The 16,777-nt window shown below is 34.5% G+C and overlaps 1 protein-coding gene across 1 annotated transcript in view; it reads left to right on the plus strand.

The window, feature by feature from the left end:
* The window catches only part of DCDC1 (doublecortin domain containing 1), a gene marked incomplete at its 3' end in the record, with an annotated part of 460,818 nt that overhangs the window by 382,815 nt on the left and 61,226 nt on the right, over window positions 1-16,777 (plus strand). Inside the window, 3 exon segments of the mRNA XM_082627300.1 lie at window positions 2,278-2,404; window positions 13,219-13,397; window positions 15,412-15,510. Of these exon segments, the coding sequence (XP_082483426.1) occupies window positions 2,278-2,404; window positions 13,219-13,397; window positions 15,412-15,510 (405 nt within the window).

Raw genomic sequence — 16,777 nt, forward strand, 5'->3', positions numbered from 1 at the left:
GAATCAGGCTCCCAGTAATCAAGACTGTATGGTACTGGCACAAAAACAGAAAGATAGATCAATGGAATGGGATAGAAAGCCCAGAGATAAACCCACGGACATATGGTCACCTTATCTTTGATAAAGGAGGCAGGAATGTACAGTGGAGAAAGGACAGTCTCTTCAATAAGTGGTGCTGGGAAAACTGGACAGGGACATGTAAAAGTATGAGATTAGATCATTCCCTAACACCATACACAAAAATAAGCTCAAAATGGATTAAAGACCTAAATGTAAGGCCAGACACTATCAAACTCTTAGAGGAAAACATAGGCAGAACACTCTATGACATAAATCACAGCAAGATCCTTTTTGACCCACCTCCTAGAGAAATGGAAATAAAAACAAAAATAAACACATGGGACCTAATGAAACTTAAAAGCTTTTGCACAGCAAAGGAAACCATAAACAAGACCAAAACACAACCCTCAGAATGGGAGAAAATATTTGCAAATGAAGCAACTGACAAAGGATTAATCTCCAAAATTTATAAACAGCTCATGCAGCTCAATAACAAAAAAACAAACAACCCAATCCAAAAATGGGCAGAAGACCTAAATAGACATTTCTCCACAGAAGATATACAGACTGCCAACAAACACATGAAAGGATGCTCAACATCTTTACTCATTAGAGAAATGCAAATCAAAACTACAATGAGATATCATCTCACACCAGTCAGAATGGCCATCATCAAAAAATCTAGAAACAATAAATGCTGGAGAGGGTGTGGAAAAAAGGGAACACTCTTGCACTGCTGGTGGGAATGTGAATTGGTACAGCCACTATGGAGAACTACAAATAGAACTACCATATGACCCAGCAATCCCACTACTGGGCATATACCCTGAGAAAACCATATTTCAAAAAGAGACATGTACCAAAATGTACCAAAATGTTCATAGCAGCCCTATTTACAATAGCCCGGAGATGGAAACAACCTAAGTGTCCATCATCGGATGAATGGGTAAAGAAGATGTGGCACATATATACAATGGAATATTACTCAGCCATAAAAAGAAATGAAATTGAGCTATTTGTAATGAGGTGGATGGACCTAGAGTCTGTCATACAGAGTGAAGTAAGTCAGAAAGAGAAAGACAAATACTGTATGCTGACACATATATATGGAATTTAAGAAAAAAAAATGTCATGAAGAACATAGGGGCATCAACCTGAAACCTGAAACATTTTATTGATATGCTAGGAGGAGGTATCACAGGATGAAATATCTGAAACTCATGTCGTAAAAGGAATGGATGAAGTAGGTATGGATAGTTTACACAGAAAACAGAAGACTAAAGGAAGAAATAAACGTAGAATCCCTGAGGACCTACAGAAGAAAGATCCCTAAGAAGGAAAAAGCCTTGTCCTTCAGTCACCTCTTTCAGGATCACCCCTCACCTCCGCTAATAAAGTCTATTCATACTAAGAGTGTTACAAAAACGACTATCCATCACCTGGCCCTGACTAGAAACATCCACTGGCACTGGAGTTTCAGCCCCAGTCCTGGCTATGGAAAAATTACCTCAGGAAAAAATTGGCTCACCCTTTTGTCAGACAAGGAGATTACACAGCATCAAGATTTCTGACACTGATATCTCTTAAAACTCAGGCAAGGACTAATCTAGGAAAAGAATAATTTTGACTGAGTGTTGAGCAGTGAAAGAATACAGGAAGACTGCTAGGAATTCTGACTTTCTACAAGGGAGTAAAAGCATGCATATAGTTTGGCTCATACTTTTAGTTATAAATCTTGTTTTCTTATATTTACTTGAGTTCAGTTATTATTTTAATTTCACTTAGATCTGTGGCTTTGTATTTCTTTTATCGTCCATAGTTTCCAGTGGGTGATTTTGGGGTTATAAATACACTTGCAATTAACTAGGTTGAAAACATGCATAATAAAATCGAAGCAAACTTAAAAAAAAATGTCTAAAAAGTTTTACTTGATTATTTTTCTGTTAGTATTGTTATTTATGTCATTGTTATTATAAATTGACTGTTATTCTACTTTGCCTTCTGCCTCAAGTTCCACTGTCTATTATCCCAATTTTTAAAAATGTATTCTTTCATTAAAAATTACTTTTATTTATGTCTCTTGTACACAGTAAATTATCAGATTTGGGTTTTTAATTCAAACTGGGATTTTGCCTACCTAATAATAAGTACTCAATGAATATTTTAAAGTGATATTTAACCTTGCTAAATTCCTTTTTGTCTTTTATTTTGTTTTAGGTGGGCCATAAAACATGAAGGGACCGGTAATCCAGGCCAGTGGAAACATTCCAGAATTGAAAATTCTCTCTGGAATAAGCTTACCTACATGTGGCCTGTCCTTCCCAGTGGCCAACTTAATGAGGTTGTACTGCTTAGTTATAAGACATCGTTTTTGAGCCTTATTTTAAGTCCCAGTATGTGGTCAATGTGTGTGAAAATTTCCATGAAGTTTTTGATTTGCAGTTGTTAGGTGCAAGTGATCAGTTGATGCTGTTGTTCTATCAATTAATTAGAAAGATGCATTTAAGTCATCCAATATGGAATGGATATAGAATTTATTTCTTCTTCTAGTCTGTCATATTTTGCTTTATATATTTTGAAATTTAGTTCTAGACACACACGTGTTCAGAAATATTATATCACCCTGGTGAATTGAAACTTTTACCATTATATAGACTCTCTCTAGCTCTAGTAAAATTTTCAGTTATTCAATACGAATAGAAATATCTCAGCTTTGTTGTTATTTGCCTTAAATATCTTCTTTCTATCCTTTTACTTTTTATATTTGTATACTCTTCTGTTTTAGGGGGACTCTCCAGTAATCAGCATGTAGTTAATTTTTAAAAATCATCAGACAATCTTCATTTCTAAACCATTTAGTCTTTTCTATCTATTGTAATGACATATATATATTTGGATTATTATCTGCTTTTTTCTCTGTTTCATTTTTCACCATTCTTATATTCTTTTAGGTTAATTTTTTCTTGTATTTTTCCCATTTACTAGATTGGAAATTATATCTTCTATTTCCACTTTTTTTGTTATTACTTTGAATATTTTAGCTTGCATATGTAAATAATCAAAATCTAAAGTTAACAAATATACTTACTCTTATCTCAAATAATTGAGAACATTAGAATGCTTTAACATCAGTTGTCTGATTTGTAACATACACTATTATTGTCATCTATTTTAGTTTTATCTTTAAAAAATTTCCACAAGATATTAACATTGTTGTATGTGGTTAATATTAATTTAGATTTACTCCTAATTTTTTCTCTTTCTTCTTTTAAATCCTTGTTATATCTCAGTCCTTCCAACTGGGGTTACTTTCCTTTTGCTTAGTATACCCTTCTTTTAGTTTTTGGTAGCAAACAGTTTTTACTTATCTTAGATTACTTAAACATTTATTTTTAATTTTACTTTTACTAAGTGAACTTAGTCTTTTATTTTGCCCTCATTCACGTAGGGTATTTTCACTTAGCAAACTGAAAACATCATCACTGACTTTGCTGTTTTTGAGGAGTCAGCTATAATTCTGAATATTCTTCTTTTGAAGGTAATCTGTCTTTTCTCCCTGACTGCTTTTAAAATCTTCTCTTTTCTTTGGATCTCTTCAGTTTTTTTATTTTTCCTGCTCAAGGTTCTTGAATCTGTGGATTGATATCTTGCATCATTTCTGAAAAATTATCACCCATTATCTCTTCAAGTATTATCTCTCTTATCCCCTCTGTTCTTTATAGAAAACTCTGATTAGGTGTATGCTAGACCGTCTCATTTTGATCTTCATGTCTCTTAACCTCTCTTTTATATTTTTCCATTTCCTTGCCTCTTTATGATGTATTTTTGGATCATATTTTCAGACATTTCTTTCAGATTATTAATTTTCTCTTCATCTTTATCTAATGTTATTTAAACTGCAAGTGAGGTCAGCCCATGGTATGAATTCTCAATGAAGATTATTTTTTCTTCCACACAGAGAAAATGTTTGAGATGGTCTATTTTACTTGCAACCACTGAGAGTTATTGTCTCTGGTTTGCCTTTTCAATGAAATTTATCCTTTAGTGGTTCTTGTTTTATGAGAGGAGAGGGTCTCCTGTTAGACTTCCCACCTTGGCTGGGCCCTGAAATTTGTCTCCTGCACCCTTTCTCTCAAGACCATGGAAACAGAAGTTTGCTGGGTTTGGAAAATTCCCTCAAGATAAAGATCCAGCTTCAGCACTCTGTTTACCTCTCTGGGTCTCTAGTATGTCTTGCTTTATTGCTAGGTCAGTGATATGTTCCAAAAGATTTTTTAAAATATTTTATCCTGATTTTTAAAAAATATTTTATCCTGATTTTTTAAATTGTTTTGTCAAATTTTCTGGTCTCAATCAAGTTTTTTCTTTCCCTTTAAATCACAATCAATTCTCTATGTGTCCTCAATGATTGAATCAATGAGTCTCATCACTTTAGGGGAAGGACAGATGGAGTCATTCCAGCTGAAACCAAGAAGTCATTGTTTACAGCCCCAAATATGCCCTAATATTTAGACTGTAGTGAAGCAACAGTCTAGAAATCTGAGGCTTCTTTTTTATTTTCTTTTTTTTTTTTTTTTTTTGCGGTACACGGGCCTCTCACTGTTGTGGCCTCTCCCGTTGCGGAGCACAGGCTCCGGATGCGCAGGCCCAGCGGCCATGGCTCACGGGCCCAGCCGCTCCGCGGCATATGGGATCCTCCCAGACCGGGGCACGAACCCGTATCCCCTGCATCGGCAGGCGGACTCTCAACCACTGCGCCACCAGGGAGGCCCTGAGGCTTCTTTTTTAGAGGGAGAAATGAGCTCTTCAAAATATCAGAGGCTGTGGTTTGGGTAGCCTGAGCCAGTGGCTAGATGAATTATATGCCTAAGACTCAGGGTTTGCAGCATAGTGAGAGCCAACATAGAGCCAGGGGTGGAGGGGTGGCACAGAGACAAATAGGCCCAGCATAGGCCAAGAAAAAAACCTGTGAGTTGTGCTAATTGTAGGCTTTTCTTCAGAGGTTTAGGAAGGCTAAAACCTAGAGAGCAGAAAGGATAACTTACTTCTCAACTGGAGGTGAACAGGTATCAGCAGGTTGCCCAGTATCCAAAGAGGAGAAGAGCACATCCTTAGAGATCTTTGAGGATCAAGGACAAGTACCACATATAGACCATGAACCCTTTTTCCCAGTGGTATATGGTTTATTGAACTTTCATCTATGCCCAGAAACCACATTGAAGCAGGGGAAAAGAAGGGTATATCCTTGAAAAGAAATAACAGTTCTGGTAAGAAGTCTGAACATTTAATTTGATTCAATATGCATCCAAAACTACAGAGCTAAAAACTAGACAAAAAAGGCTTTTCCAAATTGTCAGAAATGGGGACACTTCCAATTGGAATATTAAGTTTCCCACCCACCTGGAGGTGGACAGGGATGCCTCATAAGGAAGTGTACTTTCTTATACAGGGAAAGAGAACAATTTATAATTATTGTAGACTTCACAGATATTGTGCTTATATTTTTTTCAACCTCAGTATACAGGTAAAGTAATTCAGTTAACTAATTAATTGACTTAGATGATGAATGGTAATTATATTAGGAAATCTAACTTAACCATATTCCTTTTAACAGTTACCTTTTAAAACAATAACATTTTTGTTAATAGTCTAGAATTTGACAACTAAATGACCTTAGGAATGAAAATGGATTGCCCCACAGTTATCTAGCCATTCAAACAGAACAGTAGCTTTTGGTGAAATGGTTAAGAAGTCACTGTACTCCAACAAAACCCTGGCTTTGACTTGTAAACTGAACAGAAAGGACTAAGGCACTAAATAAACTAAAGTGAGGAAAATGGACCATGTATTTCAAAATGACTCAGCCTAAGGATCCTCTTATTTCTTGAAATGTTTGAGGAAGAGAAGAAAACACTTACCAAGCAGAGAACAGAGATAGTTCTCATTCAAATTCAATGCACTCTACTTGACTTCAAGTCTGGAGTCATCTTATGTGAAAGAACTGTATTTTCTTCCAGCCCCACTTCCACATAATTGACTTTTTAAGCAAAAAGATGATTTTATCTATGTATAATTAAGCACAATTAACTTTTTCTTGGAAAGACTTTACATATAAATAGACTGTAATTAGGAAATGTGATATTCATATTGTGGGATTCAGAACCCTTTGATCACTATAAGCATATATGTTAATTTTATTCCAGATTTAATCTACCAATCTTATTACTTATCTAACCACTATTTATTATATATTTAGGCAATGCAGACAAAGCAAAAAAGGAGAGAGACATGGTCCCTACCTTCATGGAGCTTACAGTTTAAGAAGTATAGGCTGTGTGTCAAAAAGGAAGGAATCAGGAAAGGACAAAGGCAGACTCTGTGAATAAAGGACAAAGAAGGGAGAGAAAGAAGAACTCACAGAAAAAGTTTGGTGCCCCATTTCAAAGCTGTTTGCTGAGCCAGTTTATTCAATCAGAGAGTTAGTATGAGGAAAGTTAGCTAGGCTGATGGTCTGAATGAGCTTGAAAATTAAGTCAAAATATTGAATCTAAAAAAACTGTCTAAGAAACTCTATCCTGAGTGAGACTCAAAATCTCCCGCCAATTCCTTGACTAGAACTTTTCAAAAGAGAATGATGACCAAGGGAAGATTTCAGGAAATATGTACAATGAGAATAATTTTTGTGGTGACTCAGAGTACATTAATACCAAACTATTTACCTCTCTCAGTGGTGGCAACTGATTTCACCTTTTTCTCCTTGTTAAATATTATTCATTCTAAAAGGCAATTGATGTTATGTTTTATGAGCAAATAAGATTTCATGTATCTTGGTACATCAGTATTTTTCAAATATGTTAAAAACTCCTAAAACCACAAGATTAATGAATTATTTTGGTTAATTCTGTGACTAACTTCACTGGAATAATTTCTAGAAACTCAGGTTATTTCTCACCCTTATGGGAAAAGTTATAAATTGAGAAGTTGTACTTCTTAACATTTAATGGTAAAATGCAATGGATTTTCATATTCAAGGATGAAATCATTGCAAAAAGTGGATCTAAAGAGACTTAAAATTTTAGAATGAGCCACTGGATAGTGATTTTAGTCTCTCTAAATTACTGAAGTAAAATATATCTATTTGGAGGGGCCCATGTTAAACAAAGCATGTTAAAAGTACATATTTTATTAATCTGTTAAGAGATGATGATAGCTAGCTGTCAGTATGAAGGGAGGAAAAGGAGATGTAGGAAGGCCCGAGAGAAAAAATTGAAGAATCTATTAATTTATTAATAATAAATAGATAAGGGAGGGCCAATTTGACTAAGAAATTTAGATCACTGGTTAAGAGCTGGACTTCCAAATGAAGCATAAGCTGCCTCTGGTTGTGAGAGAGAGATGAAAAAGAAAAAGCAGGATTATCAATGTAAGGGAGCACCACAGCTCATCAAAGGTCTGCTGACCATGCAGCTGTGCCATGGAATAGTGTGAACACGTAGAAAACCAAAATGAAATGAATGGGAACATTAGAATTCCAATGGAGAAAATGGAAGGAAAGGAAACAGCACTCCAGTCAGTTTAATCCATGTTTTTGTTGTCCTTCATTATCCTGACATCATATTTCTCTATTTCTATGAAAGACAATGTAAAAGTGCCTTAAACAATAGAACAAGGTTTGAGGTAGCTTGAAAGAACTGCCAGTGATAGCTCATACATTTGGAAAGTTTTGAAACCCATGATAATTTTTCATCTCTTTGGATTGAGTTTCTGTGATGTCATGGAGAAGACTCTTGGCCTTCATTCATCTAACTGGAACACAGAGGAAGCCATCTGAAATCAGCAGTGCTGCGGTGGTGTTAAAGCCACTGTCTGCAGTGGTTACCACCTGTTATGAGACAAGTTTAGTAAGTGAAAGGATCTAAAAAAAACTAGGGGCTAAGATAGCACATTTCAGATAACTTCATCAGAGTTATGGCATGTTTAGGATATTGAAAAACAATCTTAGTACTGCATCTTAACTCTATGAACTCAGACTGAGTTCTCACAGACTAAGCTCAAGGGAGAATTGCCTTTCCCTTCCGTGGTTCCGAAAGAAAGAAAAAGGGGAAATATTAGCTATTTTACACCAAGACGTCAATGTGACAGTCATTTTTAAAAAAAATAAATTTATTTATTTATTTTTGGCTGAGTTGGGTCTTTGTTGCTGTGCGTGGGCTTTCTCTAGTTGCAGCGAGCAGGGGCTACTCTTCATTGTGGTGCGAAGGCTTCTCATTGCTGTGGCTTTGTTGCAGAGCATAGGCTCTAGGTGTGCGGGCTTCACTAGCTGTGGCTTGCAGGCTCTAGAGCACAGGCTCGGTAGTTGTGGTGCACGGGCCTAGTTACTCCGCGGCATGTGGGATCTTCCCCGACCAGGTCTCGAACCCGTGTCCTTGGCATTGGCAGGCGGATTCTTAACCACTGCGCCATCAGGGAAGCCCGTGACAGTCATTTTTTAATGAGAAGACTGTTCTTCTCTTTCTCCTCCACCAATTCAACCCTTGCTACATGATAGTTGGTCTAAAACTAGTACAAATGTTGATTTGCTCTGAATTGCTTAATATTTTTGTTGTGGAAGAATTACAGGTCCATCTTGAACTTACTTCTTGAAGAATTATACAACTCCACTCCTCCACCACCTCTCATATTAAGTAAAACCCTTATAGGAAAGTTTCAAATGAAAATATACAATGTTTTTCATAACCTTTGGTATTTCTTCTCAGTAACAATAGTAAGGGAAAGTGACCTCATGTTTCTCCATTCATAATAATAGACACATATCTAAATAAATACTACTCTCTGCAATTTAAATTCTATACAGGTAAAAGGTTCTCAGTGAAGGTCAAGAATACAGTAAAACTTCATTAATTCAAATTTTGCTTATTTAGAAGTACAATAAGTTAGACTCATGGTATGCCACTATTATGAACACATTTACTAAGCAAAATATTATACAAAAATTATAAAGGTAAAAACATTAGACTGAAAAACACTCACTCATGAGAGTTTTAGACATTTATTTATATTGCTTTTCTCCTAATTAAATGCAATTAATGTTATTTACCAACTCATCTTGCAAACAAATTAGAGCATTAGATGCCATTTCAGAAGATTTAATCTTCACAACTTTCAGATATTTTTTATATTTATTTAAAATGCATTTCCTTGAACTATATGATTGTTGAGTATAATTGCAAGATTCTAATAGCTTTTCAAGGGAGTATAAATTAGTAAATTATTACTTACTGTACTAGCTTTAAAAAAATGTTCTCCCCTTCCATAAACTAAAGGCAATGTGTCTTGGTCTGTACTGGTCTAACGTGCCAGCACATCTCCCCAACCCCTGTGTATCTGTATCTTGGTCATGTCAGACGGACACTGACAGGACACTAGGACCACCTCTGCAGTGATTGCCTGAACTTTTTGCCTGCCCGATATGGCTCTCCCTTTTGGGGGGTATTGGTACCTATATCCCCTTTAGGAAATTTCCTCTATTTTTAGTTCATGTGGACTATGGTATCTTTGCTTAAGGTCCTCAGAAAGAGGAGCCTGAGGCAAATGGCTTATGTGCTACTACTTAGTTAGGGAGTACAGTCCTAGGGAGCAAGAGTAAGGGACAAGCAGAGAAGGAAGAAAAGCCAATATAAGAATGTGCTATCAAGCTGTCCTCCAAGGAGCCTTTTAAACAGTGTTCTTAGGAGAGTTTCTCCTAGAGAAGAAGGAGGGAAGAATTTATCCATCAGCTTCTATCTCTCTTTGGTCAAAGGTTTGCCCAAGGTTACACAACTGGAGTGGTGGGTTAAAGATTCAAATGCAGGAAGTCTGGCTCTAGAGCCCTTGGCCATTCATCACATGTTCTCATAAATGTTAGTCATTGATAAGAACTAAGGAGAAAGTAGAAGCAAGGATAGTGGGCAGGGCAGGGTTTGGAAATTTTCAATTGACAAGGGATGTGACTTCACTGAGGTGATATTTGAGTAAAGACCTGAAGATCAAGCAGATCTCTAGGGAAAGAGCATTCCAGGAAATGCATAGAACTGAGATGCTGTGTTTGATGGATAATGAAGTAAATGTGGCAGCAGCAGTGTGAGTGAGGGGAGAGCAGCAGGACATAAGGCCAGAGAGAAGAGAGGGGGTACAGATCATGCAGGCCTTGGGCCATTGTAAGACCTTTGGCTCTTACTCCAAGATGGGAAGCCATTGACAGGTTAGGAGCAGAGAAGTGATACACTCTGACTAAGTATTAATAGAATCATTAGGATAATAGAGCAAAAAGGGGCCAAGGTAGAAGGAGGAATAAGCAGTTATAAGGCTTTTGCAATCTCTAGGTGAGAGAAACTAGTGTCTTTGTCTGGGGTGGTGGGAGTGGAGGTGATGAAGAGTAGTTGGGCCCTTGATATATTTTGAAAGTGGAAGCAGGTTCTGCTGATGGATTAAGTTAGAAATAAGTAACAAAATAAATAATTAGAAAAGTCCCTATATTGAGAAATTTGAAAAGATATTTTGACTAACTCATGGGATAATGAAGAAATCCTAATGAAAATTTTAAAAGGAAATATTTAGAACCAAAGAAAAATATGTGAGATGCAGCTAAAGCATACTTGAAGGAAATTTACAACTTTAAATGCTTATATTAAAAGAGAAGAGAGACTAAAATTTAATAATTAAGTATCCAACTCGAGAAGTTAGGAAAATAACAGCAGAATGCACTCAAAGAATTAGAAGGAATTATCAATAGTAAGTTAGAGAAATCGATATAACATGTGATAAGTATAAAACAGAACCAACAGTCAAAAAATTGGTTCTTTTAAAATATTAATAAAATGTATATACTTGGCCAAACTGATTAATTTAAAAAAACAAAGGCAAATAATATTGGGAACAAAAAAAAGATATAAGTATAGATGCTGAGAAATTAAGAAAATAATTAAAGGATATTATAAGTAAACTTATGTTAATAAATATTATAACTTAAATAAAATGGCCAAATTCCTGGACAAAAGTAATTTAACAGAATAGAATCAAGAAGAAATGGAAAAAAAAAAAAAGAAGAAATGGAAAGCCTAGATAGTCCAATAATCATAGAAAAAAATAGGATCAGTAGTTAAAAATCTCCCCACAAAGAGAACACCATTACCAAATAGTTTTATTGGCAAATTCTGCCAAACATATAAGAAACAAAATTTCAGAATATTACAAAAGAAGTAACACTTCCCACCTCATTTCATGAGGCTAGGATAAACTTGATACCAAACCTTGATGAGGATAGTTTAAGAAAATTACATGTTAATATCATTTATGAACAAACAAGCAAAAATCCTAAAGAAAATATTAGCAAATTAAATACAGCAATCTGTAAAAAAGATAATACACTGTGACCAATTTGGATTGATCCAGGAATGCAAGATTAGCTTAAAATTTTTAAAAATTAATGTAACTAATATATAACCAATGAAAGGATAAATAATAATATGAGCACATCTCAATAAATGTAGGAAAAAGAACTTTACATAACAACATACATTTAAGAAAAAAAATCTTAACAAAATGGGATTGATAGGAAATTACTTAACCTGCTACAGAATATTACAGTCCTTAACAAACTTTAAAAAAAGTAATTGAGCTGTTTCTTAAATGTGTATGACATGGTAAAGGGCGAACAAGAGCCAATTTCCAAAGAAGAATAATAAGGTAAGGGTACTTGCCCTGACAAATATCAAGATTTACCAGATATAATTAACACAGTATGGTACTGGACAGGGAGAGAGAAATGGACAAGTTGAAGAAAATAGAACACACAGAAACAGACCCACACTTAAATGGAGGTGTCATATTTTATAAGATGGTTATTGCAGATTAATGGGAGAGTAATTGCTGCCAGGATGAAAGAAAGAGAGAGAGGGAGAGGGAGAGGGAGGGAGGGAGGAAGAGAGAGAGAGAGAGAGAGAGAGAGATGAAAGAAAGAAAGAAAGAAAAAGAAAAAGAAAGAAAGAAAGAAAAAGAAAGAAAGAAAAGGAAGTAAGGAAGGAGGGAAGGAAGAAAGAGAAAGAAAAAGGAAGGAAGGAAGAGAGGGAGGGAGAGAGGGAGGGAGGGAGGAAGGAAAGAAAGACCTTGGACCTTGCCTAACATCATCTCTGATCATCCCTTCCTTCATTTAATCTCCTTCCACAAATGTCTGTTTCTGTGAATGTCAATACCATTTACCCAGTTGCCCAAGCTACAGACCTGGGAGCCATCCTTGCCTCTTTTTACTCCCTGAACATCATGTTCTATTATTTCTCAAGTCTGATACATACACTGTCCCATCCTTTTACCCCTCCTTTACCGCACTAGCTCCTACTAAGTCTTCCAATCTCTTACATGGCATTTCTGAGTTAGGTTCTACTCAGTGGTCCCATCACACCTTGTCCCTTGTTGTTATTATACTCATGTTATTGCAATTGCCAGGTTATTTCTAGGTAAGTTTCTGAGCATCCCCTAGAAATTCCTCGACGATGAGTATCCAGTCTTGTTCATAGTTTTATTTCCAGTGTCTAGCACTGTGCCTAGGAATATAGGAATATAGGAAACAATTATTAAATTTATGGAGAATGCATGAATTAATAAATAAATAAATGTGTGAATGATGGCTACAAAGTAACCAAATTCTACAACTGAAATATCTGAAATTTGTTTAAGCTTTATCATTCACTCATCTCACTCTGTTTTTTGAAGTGTTCCCCAAATAGATTTAGTTTAAGACAATATTATTTTGGGTTGTAAAACCACTTTTCATACATTCTTCCTTTCTTCACATTGATTAGAGATGTTTTATACAGGAGCAAAAAACATTCCAAATTAATTCAGTTCTGTATTTCCAGAATGATGTTTCTCTGAAAGGGAATAAATCTTCCATGTCGTAACACAGCACAGGTTGTACATACATTTTAAAAATTGCTATCTTTCCTCTTTATTAAAATAAAACATTAATTAGAATTGTCTGGAACATCTTTAGGTGCCCAATACATGTTTGATGAATGAATAAAATATTAAAAGTATAAGCAAGTGTGCTTATTTTTTTATATATAGGAATGACTCTTCCTATTCACTTATTATCAATTTTCTTGTCATTTCTTTCTGAAGGAGTTTGATTGGCCAATAGAAGGGCTGCTTCTTCCAAACAGTCCTCCCATGAAGAAACCCATCTCTAAGACACTGGAGCAATATGTCCCTGTGAGACTCAGAGTTTTGCGGAATGGAGACAAGAACAAAACCAGAGCCCTTATTATAATCAGTCCAGACATCTCACTTAGGTGGAAAATGCAGTAAGAACAACTTGTTCATATTTCGCATCAAGCATACTTTCTAATTTCTACAGACTTTTGTCTTCTTGATTACAGATGTTTTTCTGGGGAAATTTTGTGTTTATTCTTTAAAAAGGGCTCCCATATTGATATTTGGAGGTAAAAATAGATAATAAAATTCATTTAGTTTCTATGTTAGGAACTTAATTTGAACACTGGTGATTTAGGCTGGCCATGAGAGAACATGAGTTAGAAATAAGTAGTTCTGATAAAAAAAGTTTTATGATCAATATCTATTTTAAATTAGCATTATTGTTTGGGTTTATTAATGTATTTGGAAATAAATGAGCTCCTAAATTGCTGCTTAAATCTAATTTTGTAATTTCTTATTTAAGTTAGTATTTACTTTGTTATTATTTACATTATTTAAGTTATTACACACAATTATTTACATTTAGATCTTTGGAATATTTAATGAACAAATATAGTTCTCAAAATATAACTTTACATAATCTATATCCTTGCCTTGGAATAACATTTTAAAAGTTTACCATCCTAGAAAAGCATCGATCTGCCCTTTAGCTTACGTTATGAGGTTGGAATAAAATCTTCCCAAAGACCCAGTATTTCTGCAACATTGGAGAAAGTCACCTGCTGTATTTTCATTACATTTTATGACAAAAGGAATCATAGATTAGGGCAAAACTCTGATGTAAAGGATGAATTAAACACATTGTTTCTCATATTATTAGCTGTGATATTACCTCTTGACCTTTCTTTTGAGATGTTTAGAATATTTGAGGCTGCTGATAATAGTTTAATATTACTTTCTTCACATTGATTAAATATACTTCATACATCACTGAACAATGAGTAACATTCAGATCGGCTGTCCACTGAACTGCCTATAAAGATGATAAAGTAAAAAATTAATCTTCAAAGTAAAGTCAACCCTGAAATTGAAATCTTTGACGCATACATTTCATAATTAGCTCATTCTACTAGACGTAAAATGTGAGGGTAATGCCCTTAAAGTAGTATATGACTTTTTTTCAACGTGCAAAATTAACAAGTAATTTCTGTCCCTTCCTATCTTTATGTGTCTCAAAATTATATAGAGATTTAATCTGACCAATTTATGTTTTAAAATGCATGATTCAATCAGGTAATCCAAACGTAATTTGAGAGATTTGTTAATTTGTACAGCTATTCTAGTAGAGAGTATGTGAAACTCTCTGCTAAGTTCATGGAACAGTGTGTCCTGGTTAATCAAATATTCACTTCGTTCTCTACATGAATTAATTATTCCCAGATAATTAAAATACACTGGCATACATTTGACATCAAAACTCTACTAAATATAGTTTAATTTTTCTTGGCTGATTCAGAAAATTTTCTACAGGATCATCAGTAGCATTCCCCACACCTTCCCCCCAGTCTTTTTGTAAGTACTGGTAACAGAAGATTTAAATAGGGAGTGTTTTGGCTAACATTACATTTGAACACTATATCTTTCATTTAATAAAATATAAAGATTCTAAAAATACACAATTCTTTCTTACTTGAAAATTTTTAATGATGTATATTCCGATTCTTTTTCTATGATCGTCATTAATTTTTTATTAAAAACATTTTTAGGTTTGGATTGATAACTGAAACAGTATCTGAGTAATATATGAATAAACATATAAATATGAACAGTATATGAATAAAACATCAAAGGCAAAATGAATGTAATCTCTGCATTTTCTTCAAAGTTGATAAATTCACATCTCAGAGTGTTCAACATTATTGGAAAAGGATTCAGATATTGAAAATTTATTTTCTTGTATAAATTGTTCATAGTATAAATGTTTGTGAAGTTTAATATTTAATTGTGATAGTATTTGAAATACTATTTTTTTAAGAAAGTCATTTTTTAGAGTAAATAATGATAAATTAAAACCTCATGATTTATTCACATACTTAAACAAGCTGAATGATAATTGACAATGTATACTGCCATATCAATCAAATCTTGGATCATTTTTTTCAGAAATGTTGACACTGAAAGGAAAGGGAATGTGAAAAATTATGTCATTAAATATTCTGAAACAGAAACAAACCAGACTGGATTTCACCAACTTTTGGAGAGGTAAATACTACCCTAAATGCAAAGGTATATTCCATTCAAGTGCCTGAATGATTATAACACAAAATACATATGTATCTATATAAGAAAACAATTCTTAATATAGTGATTCTGGAGTTTTTAATCTGTGAAATATGTAAGCTATGAGTACATGATACCAATGCTAATTAATATGTTTTTCCCCAAAATTTCTAGGTCTGGTGATTTCCCCTAGCTTCTGAACTACAAACTCTGTAAATTATCCCCATTAAAAAAAATATGTATTTCACAATTTTACAGCACTTTGGTTTGAATTTGTTTGAACTAAGGGCAGGATATTTACCTACTTTTTTTTTGATATTTACCTACTTTAAATCAATTTTTAAATGTCACTAATCTATACCTTATTTGTGAATTACATTATAATTTTTCTTTTCATCAATATTTTCCTACCCAAACAAGATTTATTCCCATAGAATTTGATAGCTGTTCAAAAGTAAAGCACCTGGTATAAACTTTTTCACAAAATATGTCTTGCTGAATATGAGAGTGTAGTTTTATAGAATTTAAGGAAAATTATGCTATCCTTTAGTAATTTAATAATTCACTTTAGATGGTTTCGAGGATCTTTTGTTGTTGTTGATTCTTCCATCTGCAAAGCTGAAGGGAGACCTAAAAGCATAACAAGACCCATTTAAAAATAATAGATATAGACCGTTTTTGTTGATATTTAAATTTGCAGGAAACATGGAGTATTGGAAAAACCAGTCCTGAGAGAACAAAGTCAGAGATAAGACTCTGCTTTTCTGGATACTCTGTAAATCCAAGCCACGTGGTTATCAGTCCTAACTCTTGGTGTGAGGGTCAAAAGACTTCATTTCTAGGACCCTTGCCCCCATGTATTGGGTTGGCCGAAAAGTTTGTTTGGATTTTTCTGTAACATCTTACGGGAAGACCTGAATGAACTTTTTTGGCCAACCCAGTAACAGAGAAATCCCGAACTGCTCACTCAGTATCTCAGCCTCAGTTTCTTCCCTGTTATTCTATGATGATGCCCTCTCAGGAGGCCATATGATGTAGTAAAAGACCCAGAGAGTTTTAGGTTTGAATTTCAGCTTTTGTACTCACTAGCTTTGTGACCTTGGGCAAGGAACTTAATCTCCAGGCTCAGTTTCCTTATCTGTAAAATGGGCTTCTCAGAAAGGGTGTGAGAATTAAACAAGAGAGTAGACATGAAGTGCTTGAAGTGCATGGTACATTTTAATAATGTGTTGCTGACTTTTATGTGTCA

The sequence above is a fragment of the Mesoplodon mirus genome (genome assembly GCF_964341445.2).
Source record: "Mesoplodon mirus genome assembly, chromosome: 7".
Classification (NCBI taxonomy): domain Eukaryota; kingdom Metazoa; phylum Chordata; class Mammalia; order Artiodactyla; family Ziphiidae; genus Mesoplodon; species Mesoplodon mirus.